Source organism: Gymnoscopelus microlampas (assembly GCF_963454915.1).
Source record: "Gymnoscopelus microlampas genome assembly, chromosome: 22".
Lineage (NCBI taxonomy): Eukaryota > Metazoa > Chordata > Actinopteri > Myctophiformes > Myctophidae > Gymnoscopelus > Gymnoscopelus microlampas.
In genome coordinates, this window is record NC_139959.1 from 39,139,724 (window position 1) to 39,155,619 (window position 15,896).

At 43.2% G+C, this 15,896-nt stretch overlaps 1 protein-coding gene across 2 annotated transcripts in view; it reads left to right on the top strand.

Moving 5' to 3' along the window:
* The window catches only part of dzip1 (DAZ interacting zinc finger protein 1), a 42,099-nt gene continuing 26,203 nt past the window's right edge, over positions 1 to 15,896 (top strand). For both annotated transcript variants that reach the window (XM_084048887.1, XM_084048888.1), the window contains exons 1-7: positions 1 to 63; positions 892 to 1,115; positions 2,026 to 2,254; positions 4,484 to 4,744; positions 9,342 to 9,426; positions 11,091 to 11,206; positions 13,715 to 13,831. In XM_084048887.1, the coding sequence (XP_083905013.1) occupies positions 1,042 to 1,115; positions 2,026 to 2,254; positions 4,484 to 4,744; positions 9,342 to 9,426; positions 11,091 to 11,206; positions 13,715 to 13,831 (882 nt within the window). In that variant the 5' untranslated portion in view covers positions 1 to 63; positions 892 to 1,041. The remainder of the gene's footprint in view (positions 64 to 891; positions 1,116 to 2,025; positions 2,255 to 4,483; positions 4,745 to 9,341; positions 9,427 to 11,090; positions 11,207 to 13,714; positions 13,832 to 15,896) is intronic.

A 15,896-nucleotide genomic window follows, 5' to 3' on the forward strand; every position in this document is an offset into this window, starting at 1 on the left:
AACAGGAGGAGGAGAAGGAGAACATCAGGATTCACGTCATCTGGACATGGTCAGCAGAGATAGGTAGATGTTGGTGTTGTTGTTGGTCTGTGGATCGGTTGCATGTTGGCTATGCGTCGTCGGTTGCGGTGCTGCTAAACGTTAAGAGACAGAACGCTGTGCAGGAATCTATAGGCGTTCTGCTGGTAACATATCATACTGTAGTAGGCTACACTGTGTTTCCCTTTCTCCTAAAACGCTGCTTCTTGTCTTCTGCTCGCTCGCTCTCTCTCTCTCCCTCCCCCTCTCTCTCTCTCTCTCTCTCTCTCTCTCACGTTCTCTAACCTTAATTGTGTGTGTATTTTTGAACCCATCCTACCCGGTAACGCGTCTGTGTGTCATTTTTAGATTTATATTGGGGCTATTCAAAAATAGCAGATCTACAAGCTCGCAGCGCGGCACCGAGTGCCGCGCTGCGAGCTGGTAGATCTGCTATTTTCTTTTGAAAAATCTTGAAAATGCGTGCAAATCTTTGAATATATATATTTTAAAGCGAACATTTGTTAAATATTTTGTTCCAGGGACCACCCCCCCCCCCCCCCCCCCCCACCACAGAAGCAACGATTTGAGTTAAAAATGATATGTATTTAGAGATGTGCACAAAATGTTCACGATTTTTCAAAAATAGCAGATCTACAAGCTCGTAGCGCGGCACCGACAAGCTTGTAGATCTGCTATTTTTGAATAGCCCAAAATAATGCTTATAGCAAAACATCTAAAATGACACGGATGTGTTCCCGGTCTTTAATGTGTCAATGTATCTTACTCCAGTGTGAAGCATAGCCTCCATAACCATGTGTTTCTATCAGTGAAATAAGGTGTTTTTATGTCTCTCTCTTGTCTCTGCCTCAGCCATTCCGTGACGGCGTGTTCTACGCCTACCCTCCCGGGGAGAGCTCCCAGCATTCGTTAGCGGGGGGCACCACCCCCCCCTCGCTCCTCCTGCATTCTCCTCTCAGCCAGTCCTCCTCCAAAGGCTACTCCTCCATCCCCCCCGCCAGCATGACTCCCTCCTCCAGCGGCGGCAGCGCCGGAGGCGGAGCCACCGCCCCCTCCGCCACAGCCCGCCCCTTCAGGTTCCTTCCTCTCTTTTCAATGTTTTTATTGATGTTTTTTTCCCCCCGACAACTACGTGCACATTACGAGACACATAAGACACCGTACGCTCAAAAAATAAAATTAAAACACAAGACGGGATCAACGAGAAGCTAATCTCTCAAGAACAGATTCAGAGCTGCGCTACTGAATCTGTTCGGAGCCCCGTTCAGAACGTGTGCGCGTTAGCTTACAAGTGGGCGTGCCTTCAGATCAGGAAGCAGGCCGCGCTTTACCCAATCATCAAATGTAGTGGGCGGGATTTACTGTCTGTGCGCTCGCTTCCCACTGAAAACAAACCGAAACTCATTTAGCAATAGCGTCCTCGGAGCAGACAAAACCACTGAAAGATATTCACATTTTAACTTGCTCTTTCATCATAGAAACAAGTGGGCTTATAACCAAAACGATCCATGTTCTCTGGGAGAAGTGGTGTTAGTGTTCCGTGTAGAAATACTGTTAGTGGGAATGAAAACATAGTCGCACCACCCGGAAGTGGAGCGGTGAAAGCAGACCAAAAACGCCGGTTTCCTTGCGCACCGGTGCTACGTTGAGCTCCCCCCAGAGCCGAGTGAAAGAGTAAAAAATCACACCCAGTGTGAAGAGAGTGGTGCCTTTGAAAGTGTAACTGGTTGCATCCTTGTGTTGCAATCAGCAACAATATGTTGTCACGTGACACTTGACAACCTATTGTCACGTGTCACGTGAAGCTTGACCAATCAGCCGTGCTCAAACATACGGACGGACATACGGACGCACGGACAAAGTCAAATGTAGGAGTGGTTGGCACCATTCAAAAACAGCAGAGGGCGCTGTTTTTCCTTTTTATTTGACGATGGGTTCCCAGATTGACATGTATGTAAACCCTGTGTGGGCGAAACCCTCTCCTAGGTTCCAGTCTCGGCGGGAGGCGGTGGACTGGCGGCGTATCGGCGCCGTGTGCGTGGAGCGCGTGGTGTCCGAGGTGGACGTGGACGCTCTGCAGGAGCACGTGAACGCCGTGACGTTCTGCAGCGTGGACGCAGAACGCTGCCAGCGCTGCCAGAGCGCCGTGGACCCCGCGCTCATCAAGCTCTTCAGGCTGGCTCAGCTCACCGTGGAGTGGCTGCTCCACTGCCAGGTTAGGGACGTCATTAACACATTCGTCACACAAAAGTAGCAAGAATAGCAGATCTACAAGCTCAAAACGCGTCGCAGCGCGACGCGTTTTGAGCTTGTAGATCTGCTATTTTTGCTTTAAATTTTTTTTTTTTTATTGGAATCCTGAAAAGTAACTTTTTAATTTAATTTCAAATGCATTCAGTTATACTTGTGTTTACTTTATGAACTTAAATACAAATACATTGGACATAATCAAGTCAATATAATGTTAAAGGGGCTACACCATGAATTTCATTTTTTTTTTAGGTTTTTAGTATTTTTTGGGCTCCCCAGTGTCTCTTGTATCCCAAAAAATATTTTTTTTTAACATTCAGTCATTCATGCTCATTTCATGGATTTCCTGAATGGGCGTGTCTGAACAGGCCATTTCAGAATGGCTGTGCAAGTGATGTCACTTGCACAGATTTTGCATTGACAATGGCCAGACAGAATTGCTCAGTAGCTCCCCCCTGCCCAATAGGACGTTTTGGTATTGCAGCTGAAAAAGCTTGGAATGACAGACAGTAAGATTGTGAGAAAAAATATCTGGATGTTTTTTAGGCTTACAACCTGTTTAAAACGTATTAGGGGGCAATATTTATATATAATATATATTTTTTTAATTCATGGTGTAGCCCCTTTAATACTAGTCATTAAGCTACTAATATAGACTGAAGTAATTAAAGCGGGTCATGTTTGCATGTTTAGAATCATAACAGCTGAAATCAATAATATATCACTATTCTGATATTAACCTGCGGGCCGCATTACGTGATGGTGGGGACCGCATGTGGCCCCCGGGCCGCCAGTTGCCCATGTATGCATTAAAGGGATAGTTCACCCCCAAAATGTCTTTTCTTTCTATCGATTACACATCCCATGGTGACTGGAGATTTCTTTAGTTTTTGTCTCATTCCTAAAAGACAATAATTTGATGACCGGCGATGGCTCCGGTAGGAGACTCAAAGTGTCAACTTTGAGTCTCCTATACCGGAGACATTAGCATCTTTCCGCCGGTTATCAAATTATTGGCTTAGGAATGCTACAAAAACAAAAAAATCTACATGAATTATTTGAACTATCCCTTTAAGAATTGTATCGATTAAATGTATCGATTTTCAATCAATTTGAAAAAGTGATCTTTTGTGGGGCTAGTGAAAGTTACAGGTACGGTGTGAGTGTGATATCTAATGTGAGCTTATGAGAGAAACGAGACTCCATAGAGCAGTGGTTCTCAAACTTTTTCATGTCAAGGACCCCCAAATTGACACTTATTAGCCCGCGGACCCCCATTTCAAAAGTTATGCCAGGGACCCCCATAAGAGAAGATTTTTTAAGGCTCTAGCAGTGATTCTCAACCATTTTAATTTCAAGGACCCCCAGTTTGACTGGGGGCTACAGACCCCCATTTAATGGCATTTCTATCACTTGGACCGCAATTTATAATGTCAAATCTATGTCAATTTAACTCTGAGAGTGTACAAATGGAACCAAATGGACCCTAACGGGTCCATTTGGTTCCATTTGTACACTCAGAGTTACAGACCCATAAGGGTCCATTTGGTGCCTAATCTATCATTTAGCTGGGGACCCCCTGGAACTCCCTCAAGGACCCCTGGGGGTCCCCGGACCCCACTTTGAGAACCAATGCCATAGAGCTCTGCAGAGGGCAGGTGTGTGTGTCCAGCTATAGCCTCCATCTCCAGGCTGTTATTTTCCTTCGCGTTTTGCTCAAAAACATGAGCCTGGACCAGGCTGTTGACATTTCTGGCATTGGAAGTGGGAGTCAACCTTTTCATTTCCCCAACCAACCAGAGTGCAGTGGGTGTCGCTCCAAATGTTCTGACGTCAGGGCTCTCGATGCTGCACATTGGGGGAGGAGGAAGGGCGCGGGACGGGGGCGGGCGCACAGATCGGTGAACCAATTGGAGCCCACGGATGTTTTCTCCTGAGATTTTGAATCCGCCCCTCTAGACCAGATATCTGACGTGCAGGCCAGTGTCCAGCTGACGCTCGTTGATGCTCGTTAATGTTACATACATCAAGGCAATTATGTTTCTGTGCTCATTTCCGGTTTCGTACAAGAATCTTCCTTTTGGTCCTAATAAAACGCTGTTCATCAATTAAATCCATTAATCGATCGATTAAGGTTATCAACTAATCAATTAACCAATTAATCGATAACATTTGCGTCCTCCTCCTCTGCCAGGGCTTCCTGGCGCGCAGCCTGCAGGCCACAGAGGAGCGTCTGGAGGCGGCGGACCGCGGCCGCGAGCAGCTGGCGCTCCGGGAGAAGGCGTGGGAGGAGGGGGCCCGGGCGGCGCAGAGGAAGCAGAGGGAGAAGGCCAAGACGCTGCAGAAGAAGCAGGAGGAGAAGATCAGGGAGCTGATGGCGGAGCTGGACCAGCGGGAGAAGATCATCCGCACCCAGCAGTCCATGTTCGCCCCGGGGGTCATCAGCAACAGGAAGGTAGGCTCTGGTTCTGCTGCAGACACGCTGGAACCAAGAGGTTCTATCAGGGATGGATTAACACCTCTCAGTGCCCCTGGGCACTGGAACTGCAATGGACCGCGCGCGGGCGCACGAGGGGGGGGGGTCCATTGCTTCTTTATTTGCTTCATTTCTCACTTTTTCAATTTTTTACCCCACTTTTTTTTCACCTTTTTTTTCAAAAAAAGTTTTGCTTCATTTTTCATTTTTTCACTTTTTTTTTCACTTAACTCATTCTCTGCCTAGAACGACTAAAACGACTTCTGTCCATAAGCCATGCCTGCCAAGAACGACTAAAACGACTTTTTAAAAAATGTAAAAAAAAATTTTTTTTTTTTTTTTTTTTTTTTTACATTTTTTTTTTTTTTTTGGACCCAAAGACCAAGGAGATATGATTTTTCGAAGATATAGACTCCCATCCACTTCCTTGTTAACTTAAAACTTAAAAATTCTGTATCTCGGCTCCTGAGTACTTTTTTATTTTCAATGAAAAATCTTGGCGGTGTTCAAACGGGCCAGAAATAATTCTGGCAGTGAATGAGTTAAAAAAAAAAAAAAAAAAAAACACAAAAAGTGTTTTTTTTTCTCACTTTTTCAAACTCACAAAAAAGTGCCCATATGGTAGATCCGGCCCTGGGTTCTATACCTACTGGTGCCTATAGAAGGGCTTTGGTTCTGCAGACACACTGGAACCAAGAGGTTCTACCTACTGGTACCTATAGAAGGGCTTTGGTTCTGCAGACACACTGGAACCAAGAGGTTCTACCTACTGGTACCTCTAGAAGGGCTTTGGTTCTGCAGACACACTGGAACCAAGAGGTTCTACCTACTGGTACCTATAGAAGGGCTTTGGTTCTGCAGACACACTGGAACCAAGAGGTTCTACCTACTGGTGCCTAATAGAAGGGCTTTGGTTCTGCAGACACACTGGAACCAAAAGGTTCTACCTACTGGTACCTATAGAAGGGCTTTGGTTCTGCAGACACTGGGTGCATCCACACATGAGATACAAGTCGTCGGAAGTCCCATCCACTCCCATGTTATAGGAAAAAACGGAAAGACATGCTGGAACCAAGAGGTTCTACCTACTGGCATATCGGGTTAGGGTCATTAGGGTTCACAAACCTTTTAGCTCAAGACCAAAAAGAGAACCCAAACTAAGGAACCAAACTATAGTGAAAATAGCAGATCTACAAGCTCACAACGCGTTGCCATGCGACCCGTTGTGAGCTTGTAGATCTGCTATTTTCACTACCCTTAAAAGTATCCCCCCCCCCCCCCCAATTCAAGAATCTTCTTTTTTTTGTGGAAGTTTGTGGAAATAAAAAAATAACAATAAACATGTAGGAAACAAAAACTAAAGGGTTATTTACTCGTGAGGGTCTGTAACTCTGAGAGTGTACACATGGAACCAAATGGACCTGTAAGGGTCCATTTGGTTCCACGTGTACACTCTCAGAGTTACGGTGGCCCTTGAAATGATAAAGTGTGAGAACCTGTGGTATTATAATTGTATATCAGACATTACATTACATTACATTACATTACAGTCATTTAGCAGACCCTTTCATCCAAAGCGACTTACAATAAGTGCATTCAACATAGGTAGGGAACGAAACTACTAATCACCAGAAGTCTTAAGTGCATTCTGTTCAAAAACAAGCAACTAAGAGTATACCTAGCACTAAGGTAAAAGTGCATTATATCAGCTACCTACTGTCTTAAACAGATGAGACAAAATAGGAAAATCAAATGAGCAAGAGCTAAAACAAATAAGTGTATCAAATAAACAAGTTCCAATAAAACAAGAGCTCGTACAAACAATTGACAACAAGTAGGCAAGGCTAAGAGGAAGGGTCAGGGTAGTGTTTCCTATAGACATTAAGTTCACATAACCCTAACCACATAACAGTAACAGTGTAGATGAAAAAAACAGTCCCAACCCCTAGACCTGTATCGGTTACCATCTGCATTAGGATCACAGCAGGGTGGCAGCCAGACCCCCCCCCCCCCTCCTCTTTCATTGTTCACAGGGCTCATTGTGTCCCCGTGCGGCTGACATATGTTTAGTTTAGGGGAGACGATGACGTCATTCATAAGAGCTTTGGGTTTAGTCTTGTAGGAACCCTTCTAAAAGGTGTGTGTGTGTGTGTGTGTGTGTGTGTGTGTGTGTGTGTGTGTGTGTGTGTGTGTGTGTGTGTGTGTGTGTGTGTGTGTGTGTGTGTGTGTGTGTGTGTGTGTGTGTGTGTGTGTGTGTGTGTGTGTGTGTGATAATCAGCCTTGTTTCCCAGACTTAGAAAAACAGTGTTTAGTTTGCAGAGCTAGAGAGGAACAGATGGTGTCAGTTTTATTGTAATCCACTTACAAAAAGGATAAGAGTATTTCAAGATGATGATGTCACTGCCCCCCCCCCCCCCCCCCCACCCCCTCCCCCTCCCTTTTAAATAATCATATGTTTGGTGTCTCAGTGCTGACATTAACCCTTTAAGACCCGAGGCCACCATTCCACAAATGTCTTCTAAATCCTAACCTATAGGGTTCTGAATGTCTCTATAATATCAGTGGTTCTCAAACCTTATCATGTCAAGGACCCCAACATTATGTGTATTTGGCCGCGGACCCCCATCTCAAAATATGTTGTACCAGGGACCCCCTCGGAAGTAAAAATGTTAAGTTTGAAATGTTCGCCTAAAAAATAAATAAGCATATATTTTCAATGATTTGCACTTAATGTTCATGATTTAAAAATAAATAGCAGATCTACAAGCTCATTTCCGCGCTATGAGCTTGCAGATCTGTAGTTTTTGAATAGCCAACCAATGTGCTGTAGAATAGCTCAAATCTAAAATGACACTTTGATGCTGTTCCGGTTTTAATGGGTTAAGGAAATGGCTGTGTGTTTACTTCATTCTTCTTCTATGGGAATCATTTGCCTTTCTAATCATTTGGGGGGGGGGGGGGGGGGGTTAGGTCATCCCATCAGGCCATCAGCTATTTATAGCATGAATCTATAAACCGTCTGTCTGTCTGTCTGTCTGTCTGTTCCTCCAGTGTCTGTCTTGTCTGTCTGTCTGTCTGTCTGTCTGTCTGTCTGTCTGTCTCTCTGTGTTCCTCCAGTGCCTGCCTCCACCTGACCCAGTGGTTGCCTAGGTAACAGCTGTAGTGTTTTCTGACAGAAGGGGGTTGCTAGGTGCCGCTAGGCTAGCAGCTCTATGCTAACAAACAGCCTTGATAACACAGAGCTGCATCTACAGCTCAATCATTGATAGAGAGCTTTGTGTCGTCTTGCCGTTGCGTCGCTGTCCTGGCATAAACCTGTCATCTCCATATTTACCTGTTTTTATTTGAAAAAGGTACAACAATTGTTAAAAACGCTGGCACTGGCTGTACCCTGTTTTAAAAAACCTTTGAAACTCAATGTGTTAAGTAAAACATGAGAGTACTTTTTCCACCACTGAAAAAAAGAGTGTACACATCTCTCTCACACACACACACACACACACACACACACACACACACACACACACCCACCAACAACAACCAGATATATCAGTGTCATCCAGCTTGGAACAGAATGAAGTCAGAGACGGTGTTAAATGTAACGTGTGATCTGTATGGATGAGACGGGCTTCTGTGTGCTGATAGGCTGTTACTCTGTCTGCATCATTCACCCTATCTGTCACTTTAAAGACACGTGTGTAAACGCAGTGGGTGGGGGAGGGGGAGGGGAGGTTCCCTGTGTTTGGTTATGTGCAGACACAGACAGGTTCCATCACCGCTGTACCAGTGCAATGAGAAAATAAATTCCATTTTAGTACCATTTGCACACTCTCAGAGTTATAGTGGTCCACGGTCTAATGCAGGGGTTCTCAAACTGGGGTCTGGGGACCCCTAGGGGTCCTTGAGTGTCCCCCCCAGTGAAATTGTGTTAATATCAAAATCAGTTTAGCCACTTTAAAGTAGTTCACCCCAAAAAAAGATGAGTCACTCCATGGAGACTTGAGTTCATGGATATTGTTTAAAAAACAGTGGACCGGTAGGAGACACAAAGGAGACCCTTTGTGTCTCCTACCGGAGCCGCTGCCGCTCATCAAATTATTGTCTTAGGAATGAGACAAAAACAAAAAAATTATCCATGATTTATTTTGGGTGAACGATCCCTTTAGCCCTATAGGGTTGCCCTCAGTCTGAGGGCAATTAACCTATAGCCATTGAATATACTGAATGTATTTTTTTCTTCTTTTTGTATTACTTTTATGTTCTCCTATCTTTGGTGTTTTTGTTTGAGGTATTGCTTTATGTTTCTGTTACTATGCTGTATTTTATTAGGTTATGCTATTGTGAATGTAAAGCACTTTGGGTCAACTTAAAAACAACAGTGTTTTTAAGTGTGCTATATAAATAAAGGCTTGACTTGACTATACATTTTATTTTCAAAGAAATATTGAAATATTTTTAAACAAAATAGGACAGTGTATGGGGGTCTGTGGTGTGGCACACATTGAAGAAGTTTGAGAAGGTCTGCTTTAAAAGGTGATTCATTGAAACCTCTTCTTCTGTGTGTTTCTTCCTCTAGTGTCCACATTGTGACAAAACCTTCATCAACGCCGGCTTCCTTCAGAATCACATGCAGCGTCGTCACCCTGATGAATACGATAGTCGTAAGTACGATATACAAGCTCAGATATATAAGCTCATAGTGCGGCACAGAGTGCCGCGCTATGAGCTTGTATATCTGCTATTTTTCAAAAAAATCATGAACATTTGTGCATATCTTAGAATATATATATATTTTTAAAGCGTTTTTTTTTTTTTTACTCAAATCTTTGCTTCTGGGGGATTCTACAAATGTCTTCTGAATCCTAGCAGTTTTCTGAAACACATAAATGTTATAAAAATATCAGTGGACCCTCAAAATGATATGTATTTGGCCGCGGACCTCCATCTTATCTGAAAATATTTGGTTCCAGGGACCGCCCCCTTTTTGTGTTATCTTTTAGCTTTAATATCTGATAGTACCACTTGCTGTTTACATCTTTGACTGATAAAGTATTCAATCAATCAATCAATCAATCAATCAATTGTCGTTGAATCAAAGCCTTTCAGATTTACCTGTACATGGTGCTTAGTAGGGGTGTGCCGATATATCGTCCCGCGATATATTGCGATACGTTTTCGTGACGATATGTATCGTTTTGGGGAAAAAAAAATATTGTTTTGATTACATTTTCGTTTTCAACAATAATAATCAGGCATGCAAACAGCCCCGAGGTGAAAAGGGTGACAACATGTTGGGTTTTTTTCAGGTCAGGTGTCACGCTATTGCCCTATTTGGATTAAAAACGGCTATTGTAGCTGAAAAGCTACAAGTTTGCATGTCTGAATAATGCAAAACAGAAATATTTGTTTGCATTTGCTTCCCCCCCCATATATTTTCATAATAAAAAAGTGCCATATATCGTATCGTATCGATGTTGTGAGCCCAATATTGAGCCCATCATATCCAGCGTTACAGTCAGACAGTGACACCAGGTCCTCTAATCTCTAGAGTTACAGTCAGACAGTGACACCAGGTCCTCTAATCTCTAGAGTTACAGTCAGACAGTGACACCAGGTCCTCTAATCTCTTCCAGAGTTACAGTCAGACAGTGACACCAGGTCCTCTAATCTCTAGAGTTACAGTCAGACAGTGACACCATGTCCTCTAATCTCTTCCAGAGTTACAGTCAGACAGTGACACCAGGTCCTCTAATCTCTTCCAGAGTTACAGTCAGACAATGACACCAGGTCCTCTAATGTCTTCCAGAGTTACAGTCAGACAGTGACACCAGGTCCTCTAATCTCTAGAGTTACAGTCAGACAATGACACCAGGTCCTCTAATGTCTTCCAGAGTTACAGTCAGACAATGACACCAGGTCCTCTAATCTCTAGAGTTACAGTCAGACAGTGACACCAGGTCCTCTAATCTCTAGAGTTACAGTCAGACAATGACACCAGGTCCTCTAATCTCTTCCAGAGTTACAGTCAGACAATGACACCAGGTCCTCTAATCTCTTCCAGAGTTACAGTCAGACAATGACACCAGGTCCTCTAATCTCTTCCAGAGTTACAGTCAGACAGTGACACCAGGTCCTCTAATGTCTTCCAGAGTTACAGTCAGACAATGACACCAGGTCCTCTAATCTCTTCCAGAGTTACAGTCAGACAATGACACCAGGTCCTCTAATCTCTTCCAGAGTTACAGTCAGACAATGACACCAGGTCCTCTAATCTCTTCCAGAGTTACAGTCAGACAATGACACCAGGTCCTCTAATGTCTTCCAGAGTTACAGTCAGACAGTGACACCAGGTCTCAGATGGAGAGCCTCAGAAAAGAGAACAACCGTCTGAAGGAACAGCTGATCCAACAGCAGCAAACCCTGCTGCTCAACGCCGCTCAGGTACGACCATGTGACCACAGTCTGTACAGGTAGGACCTAGGGATGCCACCGATTATTCGAATTTTCGAATATTCGTTACAGTCTCCATAATCGAAAATGAGTTTTAAAATTCGATTTTAATAATATATATATATTTTTTTACCTTTTACTTTTTTTTTCTGTACTTTTTACTTTTGTATGCCTTAGTTTCAATCAAAATATATGCTAATACTAATAATAGTAATATTATAGTCTTAATAATTGTAAATGGCCACAGTTTCAGAGCGTTTCACTGTTTCAGCCCAGCCCAAACATGAACTCTGCAGCCGCACTGAGGCCCCTGCTGGAAAGCATCCCAGCCCAAACATTAACGTAACTAATAATTGGGCCGCACGACCCGGAAATGACCGTGATAATGCTAAAACCGGAGCAAAAAAAAAAAAAAAAAAACATTTTTTTTTTTTTTTTTTAATATTTTTCAAAAAATGGCGCCGTCGAATAATCGAAAAATATTCGCCAGGGCTGTCCGAATTTCGAAATGGCTGAAGGTCAGATTGTGGCATCCCTAGTAGGACCATATGACCACAGTCTGTACAGGTAGGACCATGTGACCACAGTCTGTCATATCTACCGTCTCTGTTGGGAAGAAACCAGCTATCTCCATTTTTTTATTTTTTTATTTTTTAATAATCAGTGTTATAGAACACCCTTTACACCCTGTGTGTGGGTTTTACAAATATTGAACCAATGAAAAGTATTTAAAAGCTCTTCTGACTAGACCTCCTAACTCCATTGGATCCTCAAACTGTCATTCTAATGAATGGATAAAACAACTATCTCCACATTAACCCATTAAGACCTGGAACTGTGTCATTTTTAGATTTGAGCTAAAAAGCATTATTTTACACTTTGGGCTATTCAAAAATCGTGAAAATCTGTGCAAATCTTTGAATATATATATATTTTTAAAGTGAACATTTTTAACTCAAATCTTTGCTTCTGGGGGTCCCTGGAACAAAACATTTTGATGGGGGTCTGCGGCCAAATACATATAATTTTGGGGGTCCTTGACGTGAAAAAGATTGAGCATCACTGGTATAGAAACATACATTTTTCAGAAAACTGTTGAGATTCAGGAGACATGTAGAATCGGCTTCAGGTCTCAATGGGTTAATGATCAAACACCTCCTAACTCCACTTGAGCTGTATTAGGGTAAAGTGATGATAATATAGAGACACAAAGTATCTGACAATAATGTATAAAGTCACCATGCCAACTTTGATGAGGCGGTGTTGTGTTATTTGAAAAAAAAAATAATAATATATATTATATATTTCCTGAAAAGTTAATATTTTGGACATAGTTGGTATCTGCCCGACAACAGAGATATTCTACTTACAGTGCCATCGTTATAATCAGGGGTGCACATAACTGTTTAGGCCTAGTACTCAGAAGAGCACCTGGAGATGTGACTTGGTGCGCAACAAATAAATGGTCCCGTCCCGTTTTGTCAACGAGGGGGGGGGGGGGGGGGGGAGTCAGCACGGTGCCCACCGGACAGGTTTGTCAACGGGGCGGGGGGGGGGGGGGGCGCGAGAAAAAAAAAAAAAAGGACGCTTGCAAATTCCGATTTACGCATGCTTTAGCGTGATTGTGTGAGTGTGGCTTCAGGAAGTGAATTCCTAGTCTCGATCTCCAGGCTTTCATTTTTTAGTTTTGCTAAAAAATAAAAGCTTGGAAATTCCTGTCCCAGATGTTGGTACGCAAAAGCGCTTCGCGTCGTCTGATGTGGTGCGCATTTTTTATTTTGGGTGCGCATGCGCACCTGTGCACCAGTTATGTGCACCCCTGGTTATAATCCTCTATCAGCATTCAGCATTGCTCTTTAATATCAGCCAATCTTCTGTAGCTACTTGTAACAGTAAAACAGAATAGTTTGTCTCATTCTGTTTGATACGATCTTTGATAACAAACGTGTTTATTTAACCCATTAAGACCGGGAACGCATCTGTGTCATTTTAAGATTTCTTTGGCTGTTAAAAAGATTGCAGATGAGCTTGTAGATCTGCAATAAAAAAAAAAATCATGGACAATTTGTGCAAATCATCAAATATATGTTTTAAAGTGAACATCTGTGCTTCTGGGGTGTCCCTGGAACAACACATTTTAAGATGGGGGTCCGCGGCCAAATACATATCATTTTGGGGGTCCGTGACATGGAAAGGTTGGAGCACCACTGATATAGCAACACACTGTTAGGATTTAGAAAACATTTCTAGATATGTATGTGGCCTGCGGACCTCCATCTAAAAAAGTTTTGTTCCAGGGACCCACCTCCCTCCCGCAAAGATTTGAGTTACAAATGTTCGCTTCAAAAAAAATTCAAAGATTTGCACAAATGTTCAAGATTTTTCAAAAATCTTGAAAATGTATGTTTTAATAGCCAAAGAAATCTAAAACAGCGGTGAATTCACAGTTAAGCGGACGATAAGCTCCTGTTTCATTGTGGGTTATGTTTTTTTCTCCAGGAAAAAGAACATCAGTGTAAATACAACGATCTGCAGAAAGAACTGGATCATCTGAAGGCTCTGGAAACAGCCCGGAGGAGAGAGGACAACAGAGACGGCATTCATATACGCAGAGAGGTACGTTACTACTCACTACTGATCATTAATATACGCAGAGAGGTACGTTACTACTCACTGATCATTAATATACGCAGAGAGGTACGTCACTACTCACTGATCATTAATATACGCAGAGAGGTACGTTACTACTCACTGATCATTAATATACGCAGAGAGGTACGTCACTACTCACTGATCATTAATATACGCAGAGAGGTACGTTACTACTCACTGATCATTAATATACGCAGAGAGGTACGTTACTACTCACTACTGATCATTAATATACGCAGAGAGGTACGTTACTACTCACTGATCATTAATATACACAGAGAGGTACGTTACTACTCACTGATCATTAATATAGGCAGAGAGGTACGTTACTACTCACTACCGATCATTAATATACGCAGAGAGGTACGTTACTACTCACTGATCATTAATATACGCAGAGAGGTACGTTACTACTCACTGATCATTAATATACGCAGAGAGGTACTTTACTACTCACTGATCATTAATATAGGCAGAGAGGTACGTTACTACTCACTACTGATCATTAATATACACAGAGAGGTACGTTACTACTCACTGATCATTCATATACACAGAGAGGTACGTTACTGCTCACTACTGACAACAGTACTCCTCTGTTTCACACATTGTATTATAGGACTGATGGCCGTACATATTTGTGTCTCCACCAGGCCGAAAGGCATGGCGAGAGAGTCAGTCCTACTTCCCTAACATTGGCATCCAAAGTTAGCAGGATAGGTCAGTTTTGAACAAAATTCCTCAAATCATGAACGCAGCATGCAATTTCCGTGAGCTTTTGTACGCACATTCCCACCAGGCCGAGGAAGAAATGCCCCCCTTCTCACATTGGCCTGTTATAGCGCCACCAGCAGGTCTAATTTAGCAAACCACATCTTTGGAACAAAATGCCTCAAATCATGAACGCAGTGTCCGATTGCTGTGCAAGGCCTAAGAAGAACGGGCCCTTTTCACATTGGCCTGTTATAGCGCCACCAGGAGGTCATAATAACCTACCTGACCTGGCAGAGACTTGTGGTCCGAGGAGCACTTTTTCCTAGGGGTCCCAAGGAGGCAAAAAAAAATCCAACGCAAAAACAAAACTTGCTGCCTGAGGAAGAGTTATCATCCTGAGTACTGTAGCCTGTGAGGTTTAAAACTGTGTGTGTGTGTGTGTGTGTGTGTGTGTGTGTGTGTGTGTGTGTGTGTGTGTGTGTGTGTGTGTGTGTGTGTGTGTGTGTGTGTGTGTGTGTGTGTGTGTGTGTGTGTGTGTGTGTGTGTGTGTGTGTGTGTGTGTGTGTGTGGATGTCTGCAGAACCTCCTGCATCAACTAGATTCATGCCACCGGCCACAGTCCCTCATTCATGCTTTTCTCCTGCAGTTAATACATGTCTTTAACACGTCACCCGCCAAGGTATCAAACATCGTTTGTTATCCCCTTGCCAGCGTAATTACCTTCATCCCATGATATTTGAAACTCCGTGGAAGTGACATTGTGTTAAAAAAAAAAAAAAAAAGGCGGAGGGAAGGGGTAGGCGGAGGGATCTGTGTATCCATAGGAACGACAACATTCCAACCGCGATCCACCATTTTGGGGCTCTGGCTCGCTGAAAACGGTGTTTTTCAATGCAAAAAACAGCAACTGAGTTACAGCTGTTTTTCTGAAAATCCCATAGAATGATGTCACATCCACATACTTCTTCTCTGAGTGACGATGGATCATCCCAGAGCTGTGTTACGGTGCCTAAAACAGCGTGCCTCGTTGTTTTAATAGAACGACTTTATGTGTGTATGGCAGGACATGAGTTAATGTGTTTATTCCTACAGGAAGTGGACAGAGAGGTCCAGACTCATGTCTTTAACTCTTTGAATGCCGTTGACTCGATAATGCGTCAATTGCTAGTTTGTCCAGTTGGCCGCCGACGCGTTAGACGCGTTGGACGCGCGTTCATTGTTTAATCGCGCTATAATGTTTATTTTTCATCATCATTTTGTCTTCCTGATTCCTTGAGACTCACCCGGAACCGGATGCAGAACGGAGATTTCACTT